General features: G+C 39.7%; 1 protein-coding gene across 2 annotated transcripts in view; it reads left to right on the top strand.

The window, feature by feature from the left end:
• The first annotated feature begins 5,967 nt into the window (after window positions 1-5,967).
• LOC117217606 (neuroligin 1) overlaps window positions 5,968-17,485 on the top strand; it is a 190,802-nt gene continuing 179,284 nt past the window's right edge. Inside the window, exons 1-2 of one of the 2 annotated variants that reach the window (XM_076524056.1) lie at window positions 5,968-6,256; window positions 10,394-11,364. In XM_076524056.1, the coding sequence (XP_076380171.1) occupies window positions 11,127-11,364 (238 nt within the window). In that variant the 5' untranslated portion in view covers window positions 5,968-6,256; window positions 10,394-11,126. The remainder of the gene's footprint in view (window positions 6,257-10,393; window positions 11,365-17,485) is intronic. The other variant, XM_033465326.2, reaches the window with a different exon arrangement.

A 17,485-nucleotide genomic window follows, 5' to 3' on the forward strand; every position in this document is an offset into this window, starting at 1 on the left:
CAAATATTCGTACTGCTGCTCGAATCCTGAAGCGCGATTCTAGTATTCAAATCCGTCGACTCTTGTTCCCGGGCCACTAAACTTCTTCGTTAAATATTAACGTAGCGAGTCGTCGAGAAGCAGGGACGCGAAAGATCGGGAAAAATCGCGAAAGGAGGCCACGTTCCATCAAATCGAGTGTGAAAATCTCAAAGTCAGATGATATTTTGACATCGGCCACGCCAATTAGTGGAACGACGTCGCGCCGCACGGCGGTACCATTTTCTAAAAAGTTGGCCACAGTTCGTAACTGCATACGAGTTTCATGAAAATCAGTGTTCTTTTCTTTGCGAGGTTGCCGAAATTGAATATGCTATCAAAAATGCAAAATTCAATATGGAAAGAGTACGATACTGCCGACGTAAGCAGAGTTTTTAAATCATTTTTCTTCTTTGATATCAATAATTTTACAATATTTGACTATGATTATGTACAATTGGAATATAAAATCTAATGTGGTGATGTTAATTTCAACAGCTTTAATATCATTCACGAAGAGCGTTGACAATTTATACTCGAGTATCTTAAAAGTGGGCAAAGATGGACGAAACTTATTGAAAATAACAATTTTGTTAGAGCGGGCTTTTGGATGACTTCCGCAACTTTTTCTTTGCCGTTATATATATTACAATGTGATAACGATTTTGTATACAGGGTGTCCCAAAAATGTCTCGCAATCCGAAAGTGGCGGGTTCGTCAGGTCATTTGAAGTAACTTTTCCCTTTACAAAAATTTTCTCCGAGGCATCATTGACGAGTTATTAACGAAAAGCAGTGACCAATGAGAGGCGAGATCTGCTGCCGCGAGGTGGCCGAGCCAACGGCGCCAGCGGTCGAGGCGGTCGAATCGAACTGGGCTTCGTGCGCTGGTTGGCTGGGCCGCCTCGCGTCAGCCGTACTCGATTCTTATTGGTCACTGTTTTTCGTTAATAACTCGTTAACGGTGCCTCGGAGAACATTTTTGTAAAGGAAGAAGTTGCTTCAAATGATCCTAGGAACCCACCGTTTCCGGATTACGAGACATTTTTGGGACACCCTGTATAATTCAGATAAATTTTGCGTCGCTTATGCGTAAAGTTCATCTTTGTATAATACTGACTTGAATATAGTAACATACACTTCAATAGTAAAATGTTCTATAAATGCCACTAAAAGCAGCTGTTTCATATTACTTTATAAAAATAGCAATAAGATATTCATTCTGATTTTTAACGAGTGTTATTTGCCGCAACTAGAATATCGAATAAATAACTCAAAATTTTATCTTCATCGTATCTCTTCTTCCCAAATTCTCCGCTTTTTTTTTACAAGCTGAAGAACAATCGCAGAGAATTTAACCGTATTTCTTTTAATTATGAAACACGTGTATCACATATTTTTCGATGAATCGAACGAATCATTCGGAGAACCGCTTCTAAAATACGTACGAATCCTAACACGTTCGCTCAATTGTGGGTACAGCTTAAGAAGAAGAGGTAGACCGATTTCATCCGAACTCCCGTAACCTGAAAGGTTCACTTCTGCTATAGTCCACCGGGTGCTCTATGAAACTTTCGTACAATCGGTGAGAGTTTCTATTGCATCCGCGTGTGTCTGGTACTCGCTATAGTAACATTGCCGCGGTAGCATCATGTTTACCCTTAACGCTTCCACGACCGCGCTAGAAACCTCACAAATTTTCATAAAATTAAAATATTTCATGCAATGAAACATAATTTACGAAGCAAACTTATATGACATCAATTACTTCTTCAGCATTTGTACTTCTTGCAAATCTTAATCAAATTAAGCAAGCATTTTTAAGTTTTCATTAATCATCCATTCGGCCATCAATCGACTCAATTTAAAACGGGGAGATTTCCCCATTTGGTTGGCTAAGCGTTAATACAGTAATGTCTCTCTAACTGACGCTCAGATTGCGCACAAAATCGGACGATTTGGGAAGAGGAGCTACGATGATTCGAGCCTTGCAGCACGTTTTTATATTTCTTGACAATTCGTAACTGTAAAAATGAACCGCAAGCATCGAATAATCGTATCTCCTCTTCCCAAATTGTCCATTATTGGGCACAATCTAAGCGTCAATTAGAGAGACATTACAGTAACTAGCTTACTAGAATAAATTCTCTCCGATTGTCGCTCAGCTCGTAAACAAAAGTAGACAATTTCAGAAGAAGAGATACGATTATTCGAGCCTCGCGGCTCGTTTTTATAGTTCTTGACAATTAGTAACTACAGAAACGAGCCGCAAAGTTATTATGCCTCGCTTCAAATTAAAAAATCGCAGAGAGACTCTAGAATTTGTTTGGTGTTCGCATAAAAATTTAACAAACATTCGTACCTCCTCTTCCCAAATTGTCCATTTTCGTGTACAAACTGCTGCGTCAATTAGAGAGAATTTTCTGTATCGATTTCCATCGGTCTTCCGAGCGAAAAAATGCATCATACATCTGCAATATTGCGTTGCAAATGTTACAAAACGTTCTCTGAGACCGTTGCCGGAAAACTCTACATACATTGCACATTCTGTGGGAGAGGGAGAGCGTGGGCGCGCGAGTCGCTAGCTTCTTGCGATGGTCTTCGATAACTGTTCCCCATCGGGGAGAAACAGTATTTTCGTTCTTTATGGGGGCGTTCGGTTCGAACGATTCATAACTGTAAAAATGAACCGCAAGCATCGAATAATCGTGTCTCCTCTTTCAAAATTGTCCACTTTTGTGGACAATCCGAGCGTCAATTAGAGAGACATTACTGTATAAATGAGAAAACTAACGTATAGATGAGTACGATGGAAACATTGGCACCACCCGCGGCGGAATCCCGCGGGATTAAACTTTAAGCGCCACAGAAATTGTGTGGCGAAATAATCGTAGTCGGTCCGCCCCCGCCTCTCCTCCTTCTTACAGCACGGTTGCGGGCGAAGCGTTGGAATGCGATGAAGGAGAATGCAAACTATTGGGAGACTACTGTACACAGAGAACCGCATTTCGGTCAGCCTTTTGGGAACGGAGGCCGTTCGCCGCGCACCGTCGACAAAAAGACGAAGACGAAGCCCGGCCTGTTGTTTCGACCGCGAACGTTCCGTCCCGAGACGGACGTTTGTTTTCGTCGACCAGACACGCCGGCACCCTCGACTCCGGCCCGAGTAAGTTCATTAACGAAAATGAGATGTTCCTGAAGAGGAGCCACTCATCGGGGAAACGCCTCGCGCCTCGAGCACCCTCTCAAAGCCTTCTTATCGCTGCTTTAACACGTCGTTAGGGGCGCAGCGCGGACGCGGCACGCTCGCGCGCGGACTAATCCGCGCAGAACTTTTCTAATCTGCCCTCGTTCGCGAAACTCCCACGATTCCTATCGGACGGGCGACAGTGCCGTTCGACGACGTGAACAAGCGTCCTTCGAGTGCCCGCACATGGAGCGATAGCGAGACTTTTTCGCGACGGGAGAATTTTGTTCAACGGCTTCGTTAATACGAGGCGTGTCTGAATGCGACAACATGGGTGTTACGTGATTTTTAAGTGAAAATTTGGTCATAAACGGGAAAAATAGTCTTGACGGAAAATTCGTTTTCCGATGTGTTTTAGAGCCGATATTATTTTTATTTATTTCTCTTTTTTCATTTGGTTATTATTATTGCTCTACTATATATATTATTTTATATATATATTATTATATATATTATTATTGTTCTACTATGTATATATTATTATATATATTATTATTGCTCTACTACATATATATATATATAGTAGATTATTAAAATTTCTTGACAATAAATGGAGTCCACATGAGCGAAGTTCTGCTGCATTGTAATCATCGAACTTTCTATATTTTTATAAAAAATATTGTTCCTTTCTAAAGCTTTAGTTCCACTGCACTAATTCCAATCGTACATGAATAACATTTAGAGGAGAATGTATGAAATCATTATCACCAATCTGATTCGTTGTTACAGTGAAAGGATTAAAATTCACACCTATAAAGATTAGAAAGAAAAGGAATAATAGAATTTCATTTCGATTAAAATTAAATACACGACTATTAAATTTAACACTAAACGTTGCCGGTCAAATTACCGATTTCCATTTTCTAACTTAGGATTATTGAAATTGCAAAGATCGTTTTATGAAAACCATGAAAAACAAAAATTATTCAGAATATAAATAATCTTACAAGTTTTATAGGATAAGAAGGAGTAATCGAGTTTATAACTCTTAAGAAATGATATCAACATAAGACTACAATAACCACGGTGAAAAAAATTGGAGAATTGGAAAATATTCGAATTTAACACTAGATTTACGGAGCACGAAAAACAGCTGTTTTATATTAGTTTATAAAAGTAACAATAAGACGTTTCTGTTGATTTTTAACAATTGTTATTGTAACATTTGCCGTAAGTAACATGTAAATTGAATAAATAACTCATAAATGTATCTTTACGATACGAATAATCGTAAATTAAAAAATTAGAGACCCGTCATTTTGACGGGTTCTGTAAATCTAGTGTTAATACCGCAGCAAAAGGCTGTTTCAGATAATTATACTGTACATAAGAAATTCGATTCGAGTTTATCGTACGCAGAAGAATCGCATCAGCAGCAACATAACATATTCTTCCGGTTCGTTCGGATAGGCGGACTCGGTTTCCTCAAGCACTCCAATTATCTTAATCTCAATAAACACAATCTCCGGGCACCGGTGTTTCATTTAAACCAAACTGTTCTGACCTCACGGATCGTATGTACTAATTTCATTAGAGATAAAATGTTTAACTTTGTCCGTTCAGCCTCCGAAGCGGAGAAGTCTGCCAGTTCCGCGAAAATTAAGCGAAATTAAATTGCTCTGGATCAAAGGATGAACCAACTTGCTTCTGGATCGCGTGAAAATTCTTTTGGACCGAGTGCTAGGTTTGTACTTCAAAGAACAATTATTGTTCGAACATAGTATATGCATTCCCGCTGAATGAGCTGCTGTAATAATGTACAAAACAACATTTTCCAAGATCAAATTATTTATAATTAATTTACTTTTCATGTTATATTATATTATATTATATTTATATTATATTTATATTATATTTATATATTTATATATTATATTTGTATTATATTTGTATTATATTTGTATTACATTTGTATTATATTTGTATTATATTTGTATTATATTTATATTATATTTATATATTTATATATTATATTTGTATTATATTTGTATTATATTTGTATTATATTTGTATTATATTTGTATTACATTTGTATTATATTTGTATTATATTTGTATTATATTTGTATTTTATATTTATATTATATCTATATTATATTTGTATTATATTTATATTATATTTATATTATATTTGTATTACATTTATATTATATTTATATTATATTTATATTACATTCGAAATGTAATAAGTATTCAGAACGTAATTTATGTATAAATTGTAATAAATAAATATATAATAAATTAAATTTTCGCTCGAAGCCATTTTAACTCTAAATCCAAAATAGTTTTTCTGACCTATAATATTTCTATTCTATGTTGTTAAAATATATTTATTATAAATTATTGTTGCGTAGCTCATGCAACAATTGCTTTCAACAATTTCTAAACGCAAACAAAGTCTAAAAAATTATTTTGCAATGCGATATGACCATTTCTAACGATGCCCCAAAGTCATCGCTCGAGCGCAATGATTTAAACGTCAATCGCGAGAGTGCGTGATCGACGAAGACGTCGATTCTGTCAACAATATATCTGTAAATACGTGACATGTTCGCCCGGCAGGCATACTCGACGACCAATCGGGACACGTTTCTCCGAAAATAAAAGTTTCGGCTCGAAACACAGCCGCCCGGCGGCGCTTCCTCCTCGCTGCGTTCTCGATTTAATTTTAGCACTTACGGACTCAGTTCACTCGCGAGTTCCATCGAGACGAAACTGAGTCCGCGACCGCGATATTCGTTAGCAGCGTATGCCAAACGTATTCCAACGATTCCCCGCGTTCGTACGAATGCGCGAAAATCTCGCGCGACTCTCGCATCTCGTCGACGATTTGTGCAAACTCGTGACAATTCGTTCAATTTTCTGCGAATCTTCTGAACGCTGATGCGATCGACGACGGGCAGTGTCGTTGATACTGGAGGCATCAAGGACGCGCCGATGGTCGCTTAAAATACTCTCCGAGCATCTGAGCCGTCGTTGACAATCGAAATTGTGTAAGACAGCTCCGTTTAACTCGTCGAACAAGTATCCACGAATATCGAACCGTGACTCTTCGACGAGACGGAAACCGAAAAGCCGATTTTACCAACAGAATCTGATAGATTCGAGGAATTTACATTTCACAGAGAATCGTATTAGTTGCGCGCGAGATCGACGTGGAAAATCAAGGCGTTGAACGTACGCTGGATTTCCGAAGAGCACAGCCGAGGAAAACATTCGTGAAAACGTCTGTCCAACGAGAGCGCGCAGTTCTCGCGTCTGCTTTCCGAATATCGAAAGTAGAACCCGTAGAACCGGGTCCAAGAATATCCGCGGCGTTCGAAGCTCGCAAGGGCAGCCAAAAGTTCAACATCCTCCTCAGGAGCGGCGTTTACCTTCTCCTGCTCTCTCGCGTTCTCTCTCTCTAGCGCGCGCGATTTTCCTCGGAAAATCAACACCGACCGCTGTCGTCGGCGCCTATCCTTCCGCGTGAAAAATCCATCGGACACGTTGAACACGGCGGCCATTCGGAGATCGACGGAATTTTCGATAAACCGCGGACCGCGGGAGCTCCGATCATAGGAGTTTCCGGTGGGCGAAGTTGCCCGCGAATTCTGCGGCGCTCCGACGCGGCGACTGAAAATCCACCACCGATCAGAGACTATGCGAGACGTAACGCGGCTCGTCTGCGAGTAAATCGCGTCAGAAATATCGATAAACGCGTCACGTACCGGGCGAAACTTTGTTGAAGCCGGCGTGCGGTTCTCGCAGGGCTGGTGCTCTGGTGGTGGTTCCTTTTTCTTTTTATTTTCTATTTTTTTTTTTTTATAGTCGGTCGGCTCCCTTTTGAAAAGGTCGGGGGCAGGCCAAGGAGAGAGAAAAAAGAGCCGCCGGGACGGACGTAAAATGGCGGGTTGTCCCGCGCGACAATTAGTCGCGATGCAAATTACGGGTATTCATAATTTAACGCTATTGACCGCTTTTAAGCGCGCGTTAAAACGGCCCCGGTTTTATATCGCGCCGCGTAATCCGGTTTGCCGTTTCACGCGCGCGTGCAACGCTTTTTTCCGTAAATTTCGTTGAATGATTTTCACGGCGAGAACGGAAGCTCTTTTGATGGCTGCTTTGTGCGGCACGTGAATGGGCTAAATTGAAACTCTTCCGGGCCGGGCTGTGTGTACCGCGACCCCGCAACGCATTTCTAAAGCCGGCTACGATTTTTGGCTACTGATTATTATGCACCGACAATTACCCTTGTGCGCGAGAGGACTCGCTCCTGCAACGGCTACGAAATTAACCGAGTTCGAAACTTTGCCTAACGAGGTGTACCGTCGCGTTTTCGAAATCGTAACGCAATCGAATAGGGGGGGTGATCCTGCTGCAGCGTGGATATTATTGGTATTCGTTCCCTTCAGATCCCATTTTTGGCTTGTCGTTTCTTTAGAAATTTCGCTGCCGTGCGCTTTGAATCATTTCCAATCAACGGCGCAGCATGCGAACGCGATGGAATCGGATTGAGAAATAAATTGATGACAAATTCCGGTCAATTTAGGTTCCAGATTTAATTGTATATTAAAATAATATTATATATTATATGTTATAATATATATTATATACTAATTATATATTATTAATTATATTAAAAATTATAAATATAATATAATTATATATATTAATTATATTATTAATTATATATAATTATATTATATTTATAATTTTATTTTCCATGTAATAATAATAATAATAATAATAATAATATATAAATAATATATATAATATAATTATATATTAACAATTATAATATTAATAAAAGAAGAACGAGTCAACTTATAATTAATTAGTTCGCTTCAGAACCTCCGTTGTAATAATAATATATATAATATAATTATATATTAACAATTCTAATATTAATAAAAGAAGAACGAGTCAACTTATAATTAATTAGTTCGCTTCAGAACCTCCGTTCTAGAGTTTAATTTCGCGAAACCGATGTCGTAAAGTAAATCTCAATGTTTGGATAATAAGACCGGCCGGATGATGTAAATGTACGGAGAAAATAACGATCTCGGGAACAGGGTAATAAAGCTTGGATCGCGGAATATCTCTTTTAAGATTTTTATTAGGTTCCTCGAAGTCTCGGAATAGATACATTTTTTAACGGCGTCCGGGCGAAGGAAAACTTCAATATTTAAGAAACGGGATACACACACAGATGAGATAAACGTTCGTGGGTCGTAACGGTCGCATAAATCCACGCGACGAAGATCTGCTCGTGGCGATGGGGAGCCGCGCGTTCTGGCCCGAGCCAGCCCGAAGTTTATCAACAGCAGCAGCGTTCTATTTGGGTCGAAAATAGAGTGCACGCACCGCTCGCTTTCTCCTGCTTTCTCTCTTGTTCCCGCGACCCGCGTTACGTCCGTTCACCCTTGTTCAGACCAAGAATATCCCCGCTGGAGGACAGCGGAGAGGGTCCTCTTTGCCTTTTAATCGTCACCAAACCCAGCACGAAACAGCGACTACCGGCGGTTTCGGGATCCTGCGGCTTCGGAAAGTATCGGGACGCTTCCATTTACGACTCCTAACGAGTGCAATGTATACATTGCTGCAGCACGCGCGCGCTGCTTTACTTATTTATTCATTTCACACGAATATCCATTAGCGCATGATAAAGTTGAATTTTACATGTATACTCTATCAGCGAACGTCGATCAGTTCAATGTTATTGATTGTAAGGAAATTTTTCTCTATTTTTTATAGTAACTTGATTTTATATTTGTGAGAATAACGTAAAAATTATATTTTTATACTGGCGGAGATGGAGAAAGAAATATGCAATATTAAAGTTGACCGTATTTTGGGAAATAATTAAATCGTCACAGTGAATTAATCGTTAAACTTATTTGGTCTCGTTTTTTGTTGATTGATCTTTACGAAAAAAAGTTATTTATTTACCAATATAATAAACATATTGTTCTTTCCATTGTGCTGGAAATTGTTTATAATACGTGGCGTGTTTATTGTTTCGATGTTATCAAATTTTCAACAAGAAATATTTAATAGTTTATAAAATATACAAGGAGACGGCCAAATTAAATTAACTTCATGTATATATACGTATCTTCAAAAATTTTGTTTAGGTTATTTTAACGTCTTTCCGTTTTTCCATATTTTCATCTATTTCTATTAATTCTTCAAATATTTCATGAAATGGTATTCTTGTCTTTAAGCTCGCAGACTATTTTCATTTCTTGAACATAAAAACGGATACTCATAAAACATGTACAGGGTGGGCCGGAATACAACCGAAAACGTGAAAAGATAAGAAAAAAAATTTGGTGTAACATTTTTTTATCCGGCGCTCCGTTTTCCAGAAAATCGACTCCAAAGTTTGTTCGACTACGTACAACATTCAGTGGTCGTCTATTTTTCGATGGCAGTTGCCTCCGTCCGAGATAGTGTTTACAAACATTAATTGTCGATAACTACGTATTGTCCGTTGCTCAGAAGAAATCGGCTAAGAAAAGTGTAGGACCGATTCCCATCAACCTACTCATATTAACGTCCTCGCAGAAATAGAGTAAACGCGTTTCCCTTATCGGCAGCAATGATCGCTTCCTATTAGCCCCAAATTAGCCGCAGTACTGAATTTCCACGAAACGAGGGACTCGAGTTCGGCCGAATAAAAACAAACAATGCCTTCTGACTCCCGTCACGTCTCGCTCAACCGTGGTTACCATTCTTGGCTAGGAGCACGTGTGCCTATGCTTTCTCTCTCTCTCTCTCTCTCTCTCTCTCTCTCTCTGTCTCTCTTCCTCTCAGCCCCTCTCCCTCTCTGCTTCTCTCTTCCTCTCAGCCCCTCTCCCTCTCTGCTTCTCTCTTTCTGCCTCTCTTTGCTTCTCTCTTTCTCTTTCTTTCTCTCTATCTCTCTCTATCTCTCTCTTTCTCTCTCTGCTTCTCTCTCTCTCTATCTAAAATAAATCCTAGTAAAAAATTAATTCATTCAAACACATTGCAACGAAACAAATTTCCAAACCCAAATCCTTCTAAAACCACGAATCGGTCGCGTAAGATCGACGCAGCAATCAAACCGCGTATAAAGCCGTAAACGGAAGCATCGAAATGCTTTCCTAACCAGCCAAGTGTATTTAAAGCGACCACGGTGCAGCGGAGAGAGTCTCTCTGCGCCCCGAGCCGGTAGACTTCAGCTGTGCTCCCTATCATTTTCTTCGATCCTCGGACTGTGAACACCGGGTCGGATGAATACAGTGCCGCGGAACAGTAACGATTTCGTCCGCGAGTGTATCACGAAAACCGTCATGCCCGGGAACAGTCATCGGAACGGTGCTTAAGTCGGGGAATAATAGCGCTGGCTGCGGCAAGTTGAGCGTCGGAGTCGCGAAGCCGAGTGAATAGCGTCGGAGGATCGCCGGAGGACCGTGACAATGTGATATCGCGGTGGCTGGCAGCGTGTCCGAGCGAAGGCGAGCAGGAAGCCGGCGTCGAAAATGTGAGCCACGCGCGCACGTGCTGCCAAAAGCGAACTCGGAGCGATCTTGGCACGGGGCCCTCGAAAGACCGCGGCGCCCTTTCCTCGACCAAGTGGACCGTCGAAACAGTGTCGCCCGTGAAACCAAGCAGCCTGACCCGCAGCACGACCCGAGCCCGACCCGGGCCCTCGCCGCACCGCGCCGCGCCGGGACGATAACACAGAGAAACTTCTTCTCTCCGGTTGCATCCGGCGCAGAAACGGAAGAAGCGGGTACGGTGAAAAATTATTTTTACCTCGACTCGTGGCCGGTCCCGTGACTCCGCCGCAGTCGAGGCTTCGCGGTGCCGCCGCGAGAATTCATTGCCACGCTTTCCGGCCATCGAACGACCAAACAAATGTCGAGGATGCTGCGACTCGAGCTGGTGGGTTTCCTGCTGTTGGCCTGCACCCAGATCCTCACCGAGCACCGCGACTTCTACCAGCCGAGGGCCCACTACGGCTACTATCCGAGCTTCCACGAGCCACCGGAACCCAGACCGACCAGGGAGGTGCGGGTCAAACAGGGACATCTACGCGGCATCGTCGTCCAGCCGAGGACCAATCACGATCTCCAGGCGGTCGACGTATTCCTCGGTGAGTCTACAGACACGTTATCCAACCGTGAATCCGGCTCGCTGTTCGGATCCGACGGCTCGACAAATTTTCGCAGCGATGCGACTTCGCGCGACTCGTGATGCCGGCTCGTTGAATAGACTGTCCAATAATAAAATAGTTGACAGCGAGTTTAATCTTTGTATGTACTTCTCGGTTTTTGTCGCGATTCATTGGGCATTGAATCTTCAGAAGGGTGCTGCTAGTTTGGTCTCGGATAAGGTTCTGCAATAATGTGTAACTTATTGTAGTTTTTAACTTTTTTAAATTATACTTAAATATAAGTGTAACTTAAAATAATTATATATGAATGTTATTGTTAGTTATTAAAAAGAATTATTGTTATTGTTATTGAAATATTGAATATAATTTAAATATTATTTTTGTATTGCGATAAATTGTGGTAACGAGATGAAACCTATTATAATAAGGGAATGTGTCGCGAATACATTATAAAAACGATTTGAATTATTTTGAGATGATAGAAGGATTAGTGTGTTAGACAGTGCGTAACAATTCTTTTGCAAAAATACAGTTGAGTGGAATGGTCTTTCGATTTTCTTATCTGAATATAACGAAAAATTTAAACAATGAAGTTCTTACATTTATGGGGATATTTCACATTTGATCATTATGATGTTTAAAAATACTGGATTAATGCAAACGTGTTGCGATAGCTCGGATTGACTATTAACCACTACTTTTACCGTGGCATAAATGCAGTATTTTACCGCTTATATTGACAAACAGCTTACAAACACCCATTTACTACAACTTTTTTAATAATCTTGTATTATTCTAGAAATATTGTACAATATCTCCGAATGTCCACCCTTTAGACGCTATTACATTAAAGTACAGGATGTCCCAAAATTATTGTACAAGTGGGAAATGTGGATCCTGAGGTCATTTGAAGTAATTTTTTCCTTAGCGAAAATGCAATCCGCGGCTTCGTTCACGAGTTATTAACGAAAAACACTGACCAATGAGAGGCAAGATCAGCTGACGCGAGCGGCCGAGCCAATGAGAGGCAAGATTAGCTGACGCGAGCGGACGAGCCAATGAGCGGTCGAAGCCCAGTTCCGCTGATTGACTTGGGCTCCGCGCTAAGCTAATCTTAGCTAATCTCGCCTTTAATTAGTCATTGTTTTTCATTAATAATTCGTAAACGAAGCCGCGAATTGCATTTTCGCTAAGAAAAAATTTATTTCAAATAATCTCAGAAAGTCCTCATTTCTCGCTTATTTTAATTGCCTGATTATTACTTGATTATTGCCTGATAATTGCCTGAAATGGTATATACAATAATTTTGAGACATCCCGTTTCAAAATAAAGATTTATGGACAGAATCTTACATAATTGCTACATTGATTATCAATCATAAGTGCTAATCGCAAAGGCTAACCATACAAGTAGCAATCATAGTACTCCAATAAAGTCCACCCAAATGATGTTAAAAAGATCCTTTTCCTATCCGTAATCATTTTCAAGTTAACTCCGAGACGGACGAACTGTCAGGGATAGTTTCATTCCCTTCAATCTGAGTTCCCGCAATTAACCCTTTGACCACTGTTGGCGCCTATTGGCGTCCGAAACATGTTGGCTTCTCGGTACTGTAGGCGCCTATTGGCGTCCGAAACATGTTGGCTTCCCGGTATTGTAGGCGCCTATTGGCGTCCTATTTTTTCATTTATTCGATTTAGCGGTATATAACACATTTATATTATATAACTATGTATCTGGAAGAAATTTAACATTTCGTAAATTTCATTTAAATTGAATAAAACAAATATGAAGAAAATACAGCTTGGATGAAACTGATGGATATAAATTAAAAGGTAAAGAGATACTAACAACGAACCTTTTCGTTTGACGCAAAAGCATTTTCCGTCTCCATATGAAAGCAATACAGCAATCCGGTAAAGTGCAAGGCGTAAATGTGTAGTGTATGTGAAAAATGATAAGAGAAAGGTTACACATCACGAATGCAAAAAATGTAACGTAGGATTATGTGTTCATCCATGTTTTCAAACGTATCGCACGTTATTATATTACTAAATATGATTATTAAATATTGTAAAAAAAGCTTGAAATTAATGTTCACTTCAAGTAATATTGGTTTGATGTAATAGAGAATTCAGTATTTCGAATATTTTAATATACTTCCTTAGAAATGCGTGTCTAACGAAAAACTTCGCCGTACCCAGTGGACGTCGCGAGTGAATTCGTACCGTACCGTACGGCCGGTGCGTGCCAAAGTCTGCCGTAGCGAAAGGGTGAAAAACATACGCGCATCCACCATTTTAGACCCATCTGCTGAAACACTAATTCAGTTCTCCAACTCGGTAAAGTTCTGTCGAAATCTAAGCAGGTCCGTTCAAATGGTTCGCTTGTAAGTTAGATCCGCGTTAGAACAGCGCCAGCGTCGACCGAAGTTTAAGTAGGTTAATACCCGATTACAAATTAGACTCCCAAAAATTAGCCGCCAAGGATATATACAGACTTTCTCCGAGCATCGGGTAGAGGAGCATCGACGCGCGCAGAAAATTCCTCCGAAATACGTCCTTAAACCCGCCGGCAAAGTCAATCACAGCCATAGAAATCCGCTCACAATCATCCCGAAGAGCAAGTTCGGAAGTTCGGGGGGCCCAATCACCGGTCCCCCCTCGTTCCCTTCTACCCCGGTGTAACCCGTAGGTCCAGGGGAACGATAACACGGCCGGTTTCCGTGCGCCGATACGGTGAACTTTGGCTCGGCCCGATCCGGCCCGACGAAACTTTCCTCTCGCAGCTGCATCAGCTTTCGCCCGTTCACATTACCGCTACGTATCCGCACTTCGAGAATCTCGATACGTCAAAGGCACCGAAAACGAGAGCCGTGCCGGCTATTTTCGGAATAGATGCGTCCCCACCACGTGCCGCGAATGTCGCGCGTGCACGACAGTCCGCGCACAGCTCGCGCACGCTCGCTTACAGTCCGACTAATATATACAGTTACTCAGGAAATTGTGAGCGTGCACCTTTTAAAACTTTTTGAAACTGCTAACTTTTGTCAAACCGGACCAAGTGACTTGAATTTTCTTCTTACGATAGCGGGACTAGTCTACTAAACGACGGTCGAAATGCTTTCTTTTAATTTTCTTATTATTTGGAATGACAATAAAATGAAAAATATCTCGCTTTTTAATTTTCTTATCCGAGCCAATAATGAAGATTTAAAAAATGTCTTTCGTAGATCTCGGTAAATCACATGTACGCTGAAAATTTTATCGAAATCGTTTGACGTGGCTGCGAGTTACAACAAATTAAACGTGGCAAAAATCACAGTTTTATCACGAGTTTGACCAAACATTGAAAAAAATTTGCGGTTTTTTAAATCTTTCAATGTCTGTAGCTCGACTCTGGGTTAACCGATTTCGAACAAATTTTCTGCACGCACACAAGTTACCGAGATCTACGAAAGGCACTTTTTAAATTTTTGTTATAGACTCATGTAAAAAAATTAAAAAACGAGAATTTTCTATTTTTCTTGTTATCCCAAGTAGTAGCAAAATTAGGAAAAGGCATTTTAGTTATCTAATTTAATCTAATCTAATTTAATCTAATTAGCCTCTATCATCTAAAAAAAATTCAACTCACTTAGTCCAGTTTTAGAGAAGTTATTGCGTTATAAATGGTGTAAACGCTCAATTTTGTGAGCGACTGTACTTTCCCGAATTCCACGGAAGCTTTTGATATTCTTTGGCGTTTATAGCTTCTTTCCAATGCACGCGCGCTCGCAATGCTTCTATTATTTGCTTGCTAAGGAAGCCTGGTGATTGATTCACGCTGATTTCGACGAAGCTTTGCACAAATGTTTAACATTAAACATACCGAGGTCTTAAATTGACCAGTACGCGTTGCCTTATAAAAGTTACAGGATTGAATTACGAAATTACAATTTTTATGATAGCGTATAACGGGACGAAGAAATACGTTCAACAATTTCCAATGGCAACAGCTTTATGATCTCAATAATTATAAAATAAAATATTTCATAGATTTAATCTTTTACGTTCTTTAACAGGGTTATTCGTTGTTAATCTTTACTATGGTCGCCGCATAAAAATTCCTTTGGTACACGTTTGCTTGTCACGGTTAAATTACTTATTATTTCGGGCCCAAAAAATTAATAATATTCTTCTATATATAATATAAATAAGTATGTATATATAATATAAATATCTTGTAATTAACAAATATATTCTTGAGACATATTCTAAAATAAGGATGAACGACAGTTTTCTTAATATTATTACTTGTGCGTAGTAAAAAAGATACGAAAAGTTTCAAGCATGCCGACTTGTTTATGTTCCGGGCGCGACACGAAGCACGAGCGTAGCCCCCTCTCGCCGCCGCACCCCGCAACAGCACCGTAGTTCCGCTCGCCGCCTCGGCCGCTGCGTCAGCTGACCTTGCCTCGCATTGGTTGGTGTCTTTCGTTAAATAAATCGTAAAGAAAGTCGCGGATAGCATTTGCCCTAGGGAAAAGGTTACATCAGGCAATTAAAATTATTATGGTACACTTGTAGAGGGAAAGTCGTAAGTTATATGCACTCCCTTTAAAGCGTGGGGTTAATCGCAACAAAGATACAGCTTGTTACATTATAGTAATTTCAATAAAAGTAGTAAAAAAAAATATCATTTCCATAGAATTATGATTGTACCACATTTAAGGTATAATTTGTTTAACCCCTTAACTTGTACGCTCGAGTTAATTCGAGCGCGCTAAACAGGCCGACTGTGCGCACTCGAGATAATTCGAGCGGCGTTGTATTTTATGCTGCTATAATTTTTCGCACTCGAATATAATCGAGAATTGAAAATAACAATGTGAAAGCAAAGGAAAAAAATCGTTTTATTGATATTTATCATTTACATGGGATTGTAAGCTACAACACTTATTTATTCAAGAATAAAATACAGCCTTTTTCCATGGAACAAAAGCGCAGTATATCAAAATTCTTTCTGCAACATGGATCAAAATTCAAAATTAAAATGAAAATTTTGATTATATTTGTATTTTTTTAATTCTTTTGCCAAGACAATGTTCTACATTGTGCTTTTTTACATTAAAAGAATTGATTTTTTTGGCCGGTTTTTTTTCAAAAAAACTGTGCATTAAGGGGTTAATTTTTAATAGTCATCTAACCATCCTAGTGTGTGAAAAATTTCAAACTTCAATTTGATCAAATCAATACTGCATTGGATTCAGTTGTGACGGATCTAACACAGATAGAGCGATACGTTGAAACTGAGGGATTTAAACGTTGTAACAATACGCGAAACGAGAGCAATAACAGAAACGATTTAACTAGAGCAAATGTAATATAACAGATATCATTTTCTTATTGCTGTACTTGAGCCGTTTATTTTGAAAGTGGCATAAGTCACTTTACCGTAATGAAAAGTGGTGATTTTTTAATGTTTATACGAAACTATTTATACTGAGATAACAAATACAAGTAAATCTTCTCGAAAGTTAGCATCCATATTTTTAAACGTGTTAAAACGCAAACCCTTAAATACATCGACTTAAAAACAAAGTGACTTATGCCACAGTTTCAAAATAAACGGCTCAATTCTTGAACCACGATTCTCCCACGAATAAAGTTCAAACAACTTCGCATAAAGTTCAACGTTTCAAGAATTGAATAATATTCGAATCGAGGCACAATTTAAAAAATATTCAATTTCCATTTAATTCGCTGAATAATTTCTATGGAGAACGAAACTGGAACTTTTTATGATCGCCGTTTCAACAATTAGGGTGTTAAATATTTCACTGAGCCGAATTTTAAAAAGCAGCGGACGCTTGGGATGCGCAAAATCCACAAATACAGTAATAATTTACATCGGAGTGAACCGCTGGACGTTATTAGTCTGCTTGAAATATTTCTGGATTTCTACTGTCGGGGAATTTAGTGGAATCGCGAACGTCGAGGGAAATGTTTCTGTTGAAATTTTAGCCTCGAACAAAAATTAATCTATAGTTTACTTAGTACTAAGATACTAAGATATCGGTTTACATTTTCGTCGGTTCCGTCAGCGGGCAACGACGGT

The sequence above is a fragment of the Megalopta genalis genome, chromosome 8 (assembly GCF_051020955.1).
Source record: "Megalopta genalis isolate 19385.01 chromosome 8, iyMegGena1_principal, whole genome shotgun sequence".
In the NCBI taxonomy this organism is placed as follows: Eukaryota; Metazoa; Arthropoda; class Insecta; order Hymenoptera; family Halictidae; genus Megalopta; species Megalopta genalis.